Raw genomic sequence first — 12,195 nt, 5'->3', positions numbered from 1 at the left:
CAGATCACCTCGGCTCTGCTGCCTGCTGACCATTCCCCCCAGGGTCCATCTCCGGTCCAGCCTCTTCAGATGGGCCTTACGTCGTTTAGTGACTGAACCACGCACATGGTGACCAGACACAAACACACACAAATGGGGACAGAAACATAAAAGGCAGGCACATATATCACAAACGACATAGATTCAACTCTGTTATTAGTTAGTCACATGGCAAACATGGAAACAAAATGCCACATTGCAATGGAAGGACTGGACAGTGATGGGGTTGAATGAATGTTACACAGGAAATGTAAGCCATGGACATCTTCTCTGTGGCTGGTAATTAGCGTGGATTGTTAGCATGGTCTTCCCATCCTGTCCTGCTCGAGCATCTGGGGAACACATTGCTGCTTGGGAATAGTATGCAACTAATAGACCAGCTGAATTCCTTTGGCAGCAGCCACAACAGGTCTATAATTGTTGGGGGTTTTTGTTAGTTAAATGCAGGAGACGGGAATGATTAGGCGCTTCGGAGGGATCTTTTGTCACATTCCAACACTATAAAACGGCAAGGCTTATATAATTATCTAGTTCAAGGAAAAGGTTTCCATCACTAAACCAGAGCACTACTCTCAACGTTTAGCATGAAGTTGAGATTTCAGGCAAAAACTGAGTGGTACGTACACTGGGAGCTGAAAAACTGAAATGAGACATTTTTCGAAGTACCTGCTCAAAACTATACTAAAACTGACCCACATACTCCTCCAGAACACTAATGTCAGAAGACAGATTGATAACCATTATATTGGATGAGTCAATCTGAGAAGGCCTATCATAGGTATTACAGAATAAAAACAAATGATGAAATATGACCACCCCAAGTAGGAACATATCCAAGTGTTTCTCATTCATGTGATCGTCTTTCTCCAATGAGGAAGAAATTCCCCATTTACACCGTCATATCCTCCAGTCCAAACGTCAACATCTTCAGCTGAAGCCATATAACGTGTTCCAAGTCCTGTTCGCCACAAGAGCCCCATCTCAATGAAAGTGTCTTACAGAGTGCTATGGAGCACAATCCACAGGGCTGACAGAGAGAGTTTATGGATCCTGAGTTATTCCCATGACTGATTAGACACATAAACGCTAATTACACTGACAGATTGTCCCCTGACCGCTCTGGCAGCATCTGCTATGTGTGTGTGTGCTTGTGAGTGCGCGTGCGTGTGTGCGTATGCCTGCGTGTATGGGGTCACAGTTGTGGGGTTTGCATGAATGTGAAAATCCAGAAAGCTGTCTCACTAACAGAGAGATTAATTCCTTCTTTAAAAATAAAAAAAAACTTTATATGGAATGGATATGCATTTTGGATGCGTGCCTTGGGAGAAAGAAGCCCATTGAGAATACTTTGTAACTATTGGACTAAAGAGGCTAACTCAGTACATTATGTGCTGTATGACATCTCCTCTCTCCTCCAATCAAAATATCTACAGGGCCAGGGGGGGATGTACAGGGCCGGCGGCCAGAACTAATCAGTTGGAAGGGCATTTGATTTCAATAGGGAGGCAAGTTTCTATTTTGGTATGGGTGTTATACTAAAGATATGTAATTTAACTGTAAAAATGTATTACCTTTCAATGTGGCATGAACACAACCAGTCACAATGTTTTCATTTGATTGTCAAACAAATGACTTCAAAAAGTAGGTTACCATCGTACATTCGTCCAAAATAATTGCACAATCAAAACAGTGCACTTGCCAACTTTCCTTAAAAGTGGTTGAAACTATGTCCCTGGAGAAAGCATCTTAAGTGAGTGAAACAGCACCCCACTGCTTTACAATACGCAGCCCATGTTTCTGATGACGTCTGGCGAAAAACAGTATGACATGCCACAGTCCTTTTAGACAGACATCATAAAATACATGGGCTACAAATACTGAGACAGAAGGGCGCTATTTCGCTCGCTCGGATGCTTTATCAGAAAATGTATCTTTCTGTCGGCGAGCATCTTGGTCAAATAAATGATCAATATTTATAATTTTTATTGGGAAGGGCAAGAAGGTACGGTAGGGCGAGCCAGGCCCCCTAAGGCCCGCCCATAACTCCGGTCCTAGGAATGTGGGTCACAGTGTTTGAGTCGACACTCGTTACAGTAAATGCTTGTTTTGCCAGACTGCTGGAAAATCTGAATGTTTGCTTGGAACAGTAAGATGCAAGTAAATGATTTCCATCTTTAAAGATGCCTACTGTAAAATAATGACTAAAACAGTTGTGGCCTTTTCCAAGATATTTGCACTTGTCTGTGAGAGAGTGGAGAGTGAAAATGCTAAGGCACTGATCAGTCTGTATGAATTTATCTCAGGGCCCGGAATAATTAACATCAGACATGACTTTACTAGCAACAGACTCGCATAAACATCTTCCTCACAGCTCAATCCCTACAGTGAACCAAACATGCACCTCTTTCATTCGTTCACCGTCCAAAACTCCAAGGAGGTAACCTCCTTTTAGTATAGAATTTCTACACTGCTACTGTAGAGTACAGTGCATCACTCAGTGCACCTCAGCCCAGAGTTGTGGCTTAGGCCCTGGCAGTCCTTCTCCAGCCTATTTACTCAGGGCTGAATCTGGAGCTTGTTCATGGGTGCTTATAGTGGATAACAGCACAGAGAAGGGTGTTCTCACTGGACGAGGGACGTGAGCGTCAGTCGGCGGTGGGTCGGGGGTGGGAGTCAGACTACTGTACCCTTTTAGAGATGGGTGGGGGGAGGTTGTAGGTCCCTAAATGTCACCATGTTGCTGGAAGTGACGAAGGCTAACATGGTCGGTATTGTGGTGCAGCTTGAATACTAGATGTATTGTACAAGCTTTCTTCCTGTATTCAAAGTGGTGTGGAGCTCTTACCTTCCCCGGACTTGGAGGCTCCCAGCTCCAGGTCATCTCGTGTGTTGCTGTGGGTGTTCAGGTAGGTGGCAGGGACCCAGCCCTGCTCTTCCGCTGTACTGACAAACCACCAGCCTGGGGGCACAGAGAGAGGGAGGTCAATGGAGGTACTGTAAGGTAAAAAGTTATCATACAGTACCTGGTAAATGACTGGTTATTCATTGCCTATTGGAATAGACACCTACCCTGACAATTCCAATTATAGAACAATTATTTTGGATTAAATCAATTTCCGTTGGAACTTGCCTTAAACGAGACAGATTTTGTAGGATGTTCGTTCAACATGACTAGCACAGCATCTTTCAGTATGGTTTATAAAATAATCTGATAAAGGACTTTAGAGGAGTGTTCCTCCTCCATTTCAAGAAAAATGTCTGTTCTAGTTTATAGAACCTGAATACATTTATTTTTACCTTAATTTAACTAGGCAAGACGGTTAAGAACAAATTCTTGTTTACAATTGTCACGATCGTTGGAAAGAATGTCGGACCAAGGCGCAGTGTACTTTGAGTTCCACATCATTTATTAAAAGAAGAGAAACTTTAGCAAAGACAAAACAATAAACGAACCGTGATGACAATGCAGTGCTAACATGCAACTAAACATACACAATATCCCATAACCCACAGGTGGAAAAAATGCTACTTAAGTATGATCCCCAATTAGAGACAACGATAGCCAGCTGCCTCTAATTGGGAATCATACCAAAACCCCAACATAGAAAAAACAACCTAGAACCCCACATAGAAAATATAAACTAGACTAACCCCCCAGTCACGCCCTGACCTACTCCACCATAGAAAATAAAGGCTCTCTATGGTCAAGACGTGACAACAATGACGGCCTACCCACCCGGCCAAACCCTCTACTAACCCGGACGACCCTGGGCCAATTGTGCGCCGCCCTATGGGACTCCCGATCAACACAAAATCCATGTGTACGTGTGTGTATAGTGCCTACAGTGTGTTATCATGTGTAGGTGTGTATTTGTGTGTCTGTGCCTGTGTGTGTGTCTCTTCACAGCCCCCGCTGTTCCATAACATCTATTTATCTGATTTCACGGCTTGCATCAGTTGCTTGATGTGGAATAGAGTTCAATGTAGCCATGGCTCTATTTAGTACTGTGCGCCTCCCATAGTCTTTTCTGGTCTAGGGGACTGTGAAGGGATCTCTGGTGTCATGTCTTTTGAGGTATGCATGGGTGTCTGAGCTGTGTACTAGTAGTTTAACAGACAGCTTGGTGCATGTCAATACTTCTCACAAATACAAGTAGGGTTCAAGTTAATCTCTCCTCTACAGGAGAGATTGACATGCAAATTATTAATGTTGGCTCACTGTGTACTTTATAGTCTCTATCCCCAAGCCCAACAACATCACATCTGGTTTGGGATGTCTTTGTGACGACATAAATCCTGATTTGGCCTTGTTTGAACTGACTTTCATCAACATCAATCATAATTTAAATGGGTGGGACGTTACTGGCAAAACACTCAACGTCTTGCTTGATTTTATTTATTTCCTTGGGATATGACTGAGTTACTCAGTCAGTTGGATACCAGACAAAGGTCTGAGTGAAAGGTACAGTATTGAGCATACACAGGACAGCTTCATCGAACAAATAATGTAAGACAATATTGATGTTCTTAGTGCATGGAAATAAATGATGTACTAAAACAGTGAGATTTAAGTTCCAGGCCTTGTGAGTCACGCATGTTTGGGTCCATTTCTGAGTCATACGGTCATTCACAGAGTGGATGTGAAACAATACATAGCCTGACTGGCTTCAGCCAGTAACCTTGATCTCTATTAACTTTTTTGCACGAACCCCAGGGCTGCTGCCACGTAGGCTAATCAATACCATTTCTCTGTCGCTTTGCTCTGGAGAGGTCATGTCTGTTCTCTGCAGGAGAGTGAAGTGACAAAACACCCTCGTTAAACCTCCCCTGTGATGTGGCGCTCCACGAATGCTCTATTTGTTGTGGTAACCGGAATCCAAGATGGCTGACAGCTCTTCACAACCCTCATAAAGAAGACTGGAGGGTTCCATGGAACATTCACTGCTTCTCCAACCTCTAGACGTTCACTGACTGTCTTGTGGAGCAATGCTGTGAAATGTAAATACTTACTTGCCTAAAATGATTTATTAGAGCTATGTAAGCTAAAGCTATGTCAATAGCTATGTAGCCTATGCGGAGTTGGAAGAAACTGGAAGACACAGTCTCGTCAGACTAGTTCCGTTTCCCCTGAAAACCGGATGTGGGGACTCCGCTCAGGTGTTTCTTTACTGCCTGCTGCGTTAGCTACTAACCTATGTGATATATCACAAAAACACTGTACTTTACAAACATGTAAACAGAACACAGAGCGCTGAGGTACAGTACACTATGATGTTGGTCATGTCAGATACGCAAGTCTGTAACCTCATGAAAGCCTATGGGACAGTCCTCACCCAAACCAATCATGGAACATAATGTTTTCAAGCTATTTTATATCGTCCAATCAGGAGTATTCGATAACAGACAGACAGATAGCAATTATAGGTATCAGGGTTAACCATGAGTTGATGATGATGATGAGAGCCAAGGTCATTTAGAGGGAGAGGACTGCACTATAACGCTTTGCTACACTACAAGCGGTTTAATGTCTTTGCCACATTCAATTAAACAAGTTGACAGGCAACAGTTGCAGTGCTTCAAGGACATAGAGCAGGGATAATTATGAATAATTACAAATAATTTCTAGACGGCAAATTGACAGCAAGAAGCCCCAAAAAATATGTTTGTCTAAAACATAATACTTTCAAACCTTGCTTTCATTTGTATATGATCACGTGTCTCTCTATTTTGTGTGGGAATACATGAGAACAGATTTCTTAAATTAAAATCACTTGGAGCTGATTTCCTGGTGTTTTTAGTCTATTATGTCCCCAGAAAACTTTGAAAACTTTGAGGGCCAAATAAAACCATGAGCGGGCCAAAATCGGCCAGTTGGGAAACCCTGACAGAGGCTGGGGCTAGGTTGAATATAGAAAAAAACAGTTAAAGTTTAAAACAGTGAATTGCCGGATAACGTGCAGAACTTACAAACAATTGAACAGAGTGGTATTAAGATAGATTAACAACAAAGATGTTATTTGCCAACCTAGAATATCACCTATTCAATCTATATACATGGGTGAGTTGTTTAATTTGAATTGACCAATTCAATCACACATGCTGCAGCAGCTGTTAAATGTACTTTACATTGACTTTGTGTGGGTCCAGAGACTAGAAGGCTGTTTAGATCTGGCCCTGCGCCCCCACATTGGCAAAGGCTCAAGGCCCTAACAAGCCATGTAATGTCTTTACACCAAAGCTGTGGCTTCATATAAATCCTGTGCCAATAAATTAAACGGAGAACTGAGAGCTAAAGTCTACAGTACTTAGGACCGGAGCCTTTAAAATACAGCCATTTTGCTTCCACTTGTACAAGGCACGGTTGGAAGCTTGTCCAGTATATTGTCCTAGAAATAATTTTTTTCTTTTCTGCTATATCTGCAACAAGGAGCCAAATATCCAGCGTCAATAACTATCACATGGGTATCTCATGTTGGCAGTGGTCAAGTGTCTCAATCCAGCAAACCGGTAACATTCCCAGAACATTAGCTAAGATTCCCATTAAGTTCTAGTTAGGGTTTTATCTAACATTAAGATAACATCCCAAAAACATTCAAATAATGTTTTTTTTTAAATGTTTAAAACGAAATATCCTTGAAATATTCCCCTAACATTTACTAAAATGTCATGCACAACATCTGTAACAACCACCAAAGTACATTCCCCAAAAGTTATCACTAGGTTTCTAGATAATAAGACAATACTAGTACAATACTAATACTAGACAATAGCAGTACTATTGTCCAAGCAAACCAAAACTGGTCCTGTAAAAGTTCCCAGAACATTAGTTAGGCTTCGGGCAAATGTTCTCAAAAACTGTCCAGTCGTGCTGATGATTATACAATGATTATACAATATTTATATAAAACATTTGCCTGGTGTTGCAAGAACGTTCCCAGAACACATTTTGTCATAAAATACAGTGTTACAAGTACACCTCATATGAAGAGGATGGGAACATTTGAATAACTCAGAAATTGTGTTGTGTCCTGATTGACCATATTAGACAACTAAAAAAAAACGCTACAGCTATCTCTTGTTGGTGCAGCGAGTTAATGATGTGAATGCAGAGCTGAAGACTGCAGGTTTAATTCCATCTTCTTTTACCATGTTTTCTTTAGACATTTAACAAAAAATTGAGGCTCAGATATAATCTACGAAAAGATAGGATGTCTTTATTCCATCCAGATGTTTTCTAATCCAGTCATAAATGCAGAATTTAGACAAACTGTACAAAATTAAACATTGTGTAAAATTGTACTGTTCAACTTTTTTTTTTTAAACACACCCGATATAATTCCTACTTTTGAGATGCTTGATATGTTCCCCCCCCCCAGACTTATTTTACATAATCTGAAAAGCAAAAGTGAGCCTAGATCAGCAGTCAGTCCTGGATACCTTGTAAATGTTGGCCCAGAAGTATGCAGCATAAAAAGAGGATGGGTGAAGTGATGGTGAATAACACAATTAACATTATTTCCCTGGATGAATTACATCAGCAGCATAGCATCCTGCATCCCACTGCTGTTTTACCTCTGAAGCTAAGCAGGGTTGGTCCCTGGATGGGAGACCAGATGCTGATGGAAGTGGTGTTGGAAGGCCAGAAGGAACCACTGTTTCCTCTGGAAAAAAAATAATAACCCAACGCTATAATAATATCCCAAAGCCCTCAGCCAGTAATTGGGGCATTACCCTGTGTAGGGTGCAGTTTTAAGGTGGGATGTTAAACGGTGTCCTGACTGTGGTCACTAAAGATCCCACGGCACTTATTGTAAAAATAAGGGTGTTAACCCTGGTTTTACGGCTAAAGTCCCAACCTGGTCCTCATACCATCATGTTCACTTAATCCCCAGCTTCCTATTGGCTCATTCATATTTTCCTCAGGTCTTTGCTGTAAATGAGAATGTGTTCTCAGTCAACTTACCTGGTAAAATAAAAATTGCAAAAAAAAAAAGGAAGCATGGAATTCCTGATTGACCACCCTGCCATGGCTATACTGAAAAAGAAGATGAACAGTGGCAAGAAAAAGTATGTGAACCCTACGGAAATACCTGGATTTCTGCATAAATTGGTCATAAAATTTGATCTGATTTTCATCTAGGTCACAACAATAGACAAATAGATAGTCTGCTTGAACTAATAACACAGAAACAGTTATACGTTTATGTCTTAATTGAACACACCATCTAAACATTCACAATGCAGGGTGGGAAAAGTATGTGAAGCCTTGGATTGAATAACTGGTTGACCCTCCTTTGGCAGCAATAACCTCAACCAAACGTTTTCTGTAGTTGTGGATCAGACCTGCACAACGGTCAAGGGGAATTTTGGACCATTCATCTTTACAAAACTGTTTCAGTTCAGCAATATTTTTAGGATGTCTGGTGTGAACTGCTCTTGAGGTCATGCCACAGCATCTCAATCAGGTTGAGGTCAGGACTCTGACTGGGCCACTCCAGAAGGAGTATTTTCTTCTGTTGTTGATTTACTTCTGTTTTGGGTCATTGTCCTGTTGCGCCACCCAACTTCTGTTGAGCTTCAATTGGCGGACAGATAGCCTAACATTCACCTGCAAAATGTCTTGAAAAACTTGGGAATTCATTTTTCCGTTGATGATATCAAGCTGTCCCGGCCCTGAAAGCAGCCCCAAACCATGATGCTCCCTCCACCATACTTTACAGTTGGGATGAGGTTTTGATGTTGGTACGCTGTGCCTTTTTTTCTCCATACATAGTGTTGTGTTCCTTCCAAACATCTCAACTGTGGTTTCATCTGTCCACAGAATATTTTGCCAGTAGCGCTGTGGAACATCCAGGTGCACTTTTGCAAACTTCAAACTTGCAGCAATGTTTTTTTTGGACAGCAGTGGCTTCTTCTGTGGTGTCCTCCCATGAACACCATTCTTGTTTAGTGTTTACCGCATCGTAGACTCATCAACAGAGATGTTAGCATGTTCCAGAGATGTCTGTAAGTCTTTAGCTGACCCTCTAGGATTATTCTTAACTTCATTGAGCATTATGTGCTGCGCTCTTGCAGTCATCTTTGCAAGATGGCCACTCCTAGGAAAAGTAGCAAAGGTGCTGAAGGTGCAGAGGATAAAAGACTGGCCTTGGAAATCAAACATTGCAAGTTCAAACCCTACATGTGCAGAATGTCAATGTACTGCATGCAGTGTAAAGAATATGGTTGGGTTTTGTATGATTAAATGCTGTTCAAATGTCCTATGAAGAAAATGCCATGTATCTCTATATCAACTTCAAATATGAATTGCCATTAAATCTGGAGAACAAAATTGTGGGGATGTCATCCAATCTGCTTTCTTGTGCCTTAAGTGGCTACAAATGTGCATGCTGAGAATGTTGTGGTAATAGTAGATAAAAATACAATAAAAGTTTCTAAATGTTCTGAGAACCTCCAAGACCAGGGCAAATGTATATTGCTTGAATATCAATGGACTATTATGCTAAACCTAAAACAAATGTGCTATGAGCATCATAAAAACTGACTTATTTGGAAATTGTGGAACATTGTGGAAATGTTCTGTGCAACATTTTACCTGGTAAAATAAGGGTAAAATAAAAATAAAAACCTATGTGAATATCACAAAAATATTCTTGCAACAGCCCAGACAACTCTCATAGCTTAATTCAATATACTGGGAAACTTGGACCAGGTGTTCTGCCAACATTATAGGAATGTCCTGTGCAACTTAACTTAAACATTGTATGAATGCCATCACAACTGAGCATATTTTGTGTTTTGGGAACCTCTCTCTTGTAATGTACCCACACTGTTCCCAAAACCTAATTAAATCTTCTGGGAACCTTTAAAGAAATCAGAAAGTCTGTTCTGTAAACATTATAACAACATCAAAATAAAGTTTTGTGCACCCTGATACAAACATCTGCTGAATGTCAGCATAACTGGACAGTTTTAGTGTTTCGGGAACCTAGTCCGTCATATCAACACAATGTTTCTACAACCTAAAGAAAGATACTGGAAACCTTTAAAGAACAGACAATATGTGTTCTGGGAATGTTCTTGAAACATCAGGTGAATGTTTTTTGCACCCTAAAAGAAACATTAAGAATCATCCGTAAAACTGGATTTCTTAGGGGGGAGGGAACATATCTTCTGTGATGTCCCCACAATGTTCCCACAACCTAATGAAACATTCTAGTAAACTTTAAAGAACAGATTAAATATGTTCCAGGAACATTCTTGTAACATCAGCCAAAAGCTTTATACAAACATTACATTTTGGTTTGTTGGGAAGTCAAGAATGAAATTGTTAAGAATTTACAGATCAAATTGCCAATTTCATATTGGCTTGCCAGTATAGGGAACATTTTCCTTTGCACTTTTATAAATTGGCAGCTGTTGAAATCAAAGCAAATATGGGAATAAGGTGTAGAAATGTGGTACCTTAATTTGAAAGTGCTTAGCTAGATGTCTGAATATACATTATGGGAAAAAAAACTCTGTCACTTTAAAAGGTTTGAGTAAATAAAAGCTGTTATTGATGGCTAGGACTGCCTCGACTGTATTTTTCAACCTTGTTCCCATATGGCAGGTGCTTAGGCTGAGTTCAATGATCCTCAAGAGGCAATAAAAGTACTTGGAAACACATGCCCACTACACAAGTGCTGATTTCCTTGCCAACGCAGGTTTATAACACGTAGGTGCAAATGACAGGAACCCAAAAAACATGTTTTTTTTCAGAGCCTGTCTCTTGTCTTTCAGTAATAAATACTATTAATATTAAAGTGCTACAACTGTTTCTGTTGCATTTTCATCTCTATTAACATCCTCATATGTCTGTATATCTACTGTATGTCTGTCATCTCTATCAATATCCTCATCTGTCTGTATATCTACTGTATGTCTGTCATCTCTATTAACATCCTCATCTGTCTGTCTGTCTACCGTATGTCTGTCATCTCTATTAACATCATCATCTGTGCCTCCTGCAGCTGTATGAATCTTTATCCTCTGTGACACCGCATCTGTGTCTGTCTGCATCACTAGTTGTGCTGAGGAAGCAATGGATAAAGCAAATACTATTTTCATTTTATACTGTAGTGCCCATCAACTAGCTTCTAGGGGCAATTGCGAGGATCCATTGCAAACACGACAAATAAACCAAAGAAACTACATTCACTTAAATTAGGAGTAATTTCATAAAGTTTATGTCCAGGTCCATGCAGTGCTTATCTCCTCAGCTCCCCACTGAGTTGTGCTTAGATCTGTGCCCTATCCTTTAGGTTGGTGGTTCAGTGAGACAATAGTGAGACAACAGGGTCAAACCCACAACTCTCTGGTGGAGGTCTTCTATTAATTCACTGAACCTTTAGGTCTGTTAAACTTAAAGATGGAATCCGCAGTAGGAGGAAAGAGCGCCACTGGCCACCCCACCACCATTGTTATTGCTTTTGTCGATGAGATGATCAGCGTCGCGCGTGCAATGATGTCCGAGGGGCAAAAACTGTGTTGGTTGTTTGCAGTAACTTCTTTGTGTCACGACTTCCGCCGAAGTTGGCTCCCCTGCCTGTTCGGGCGGTGCTCGGCGGTCGTCGTCACCGTCCTTCTAGCCACTACCGATCCCTTTTTCGTTTGTCTGTTGGTTTTGTCTTATTAGTTTCACCTGTGTGTATTTTAGTTTAATTAGCTTCCTTATATTTAGTAGGTTGTCCCGCCCTTGTTTTGTGCGGGATTGTTTTTGTGTTCCTGTCTCTGTGTTTGCACCAGATAGGACTGTTTTAGGTTTACGCACGTTTGTTGTTTTGTTAGTTTTTCATGTACAGTTTCGTTATTAAAGTACAATGAATAACAACCACGCTACTTTTTGGTCCGCCTCTACTTCACAACAAGAGAACCGTTACAGAATCACCCACCACAACAGGACCAAGCGGCCGTGGACACACTTATCGGTGGACTTTCTTACCGACCTTCCCCCGTCCCAGGGAAGTACTACGATCCTGGTCGTTGTGGATCGGTTTTCTAAGTCCTGTCGTCTCATCCCGTTGCCCGGTCTCCCTACGGCCCTGGAGACTGCGGAGACCTTGTTTACCCATGTCTTCCGGCACTATGGGGTGCCTGAGGACATCGTTTCTGATC

At 41.2% G+C, this 12,195-nt stretch overlaps 1 protein-coding gene across 2 annotated transcripts in view; it reads right to left on the bottom strand.

Annotated features, from left to right (window-relative positions):
• Positions 1 to 12,195, bottom strand: part of LOC110529112 (SH3 and PX domain-containing protein 2A) — a 95,335-nt gene that overhangs the window by 18,864 nt on the left and 64,276 nt on the right. The window contains exons 8-9 of one of the 2 annotated variants that reach the window (XM_021611240.2): positions 2,885 to 2,998; positions 9 to 92 (exon numbers count right to left, since the gene is read on the bottom strand). In XM_021611240.2, the coding sequence (XP_021466915.1) occupies positions 9 to 92; positions 2,885 to 2,998 (198 nt within the window). The remainder of the gene's footprint in view (positions 1 to 8; positions 93 to 2,884; positions 2,999 to 12,195) is intronic. The other variant, XM_021611249.2, reaches the window with a different exon arrangement.

This window comes from Oncorhynchus mykiss, chromosome 1 (genome assembly GCF_013265735.2).
Source record: "Oncorhynchus mykiss isolate Arlee chromosome 1, USDA_OmykA_1.1, whole genome shotgun sequence".
Classification (NCBI taxonomy): Eukaryota; Metazoa; Chordata; class Actinopteri; order Salmoniformes; family Salmonidae; genus Oncorhynchus; species Oncorhynchus mykiss.
The sequence above is the reverse complement of the archived record's forward strand: the minus strand, read 5'-3'. Positions and strand labels throughout refer to the sequence as shown.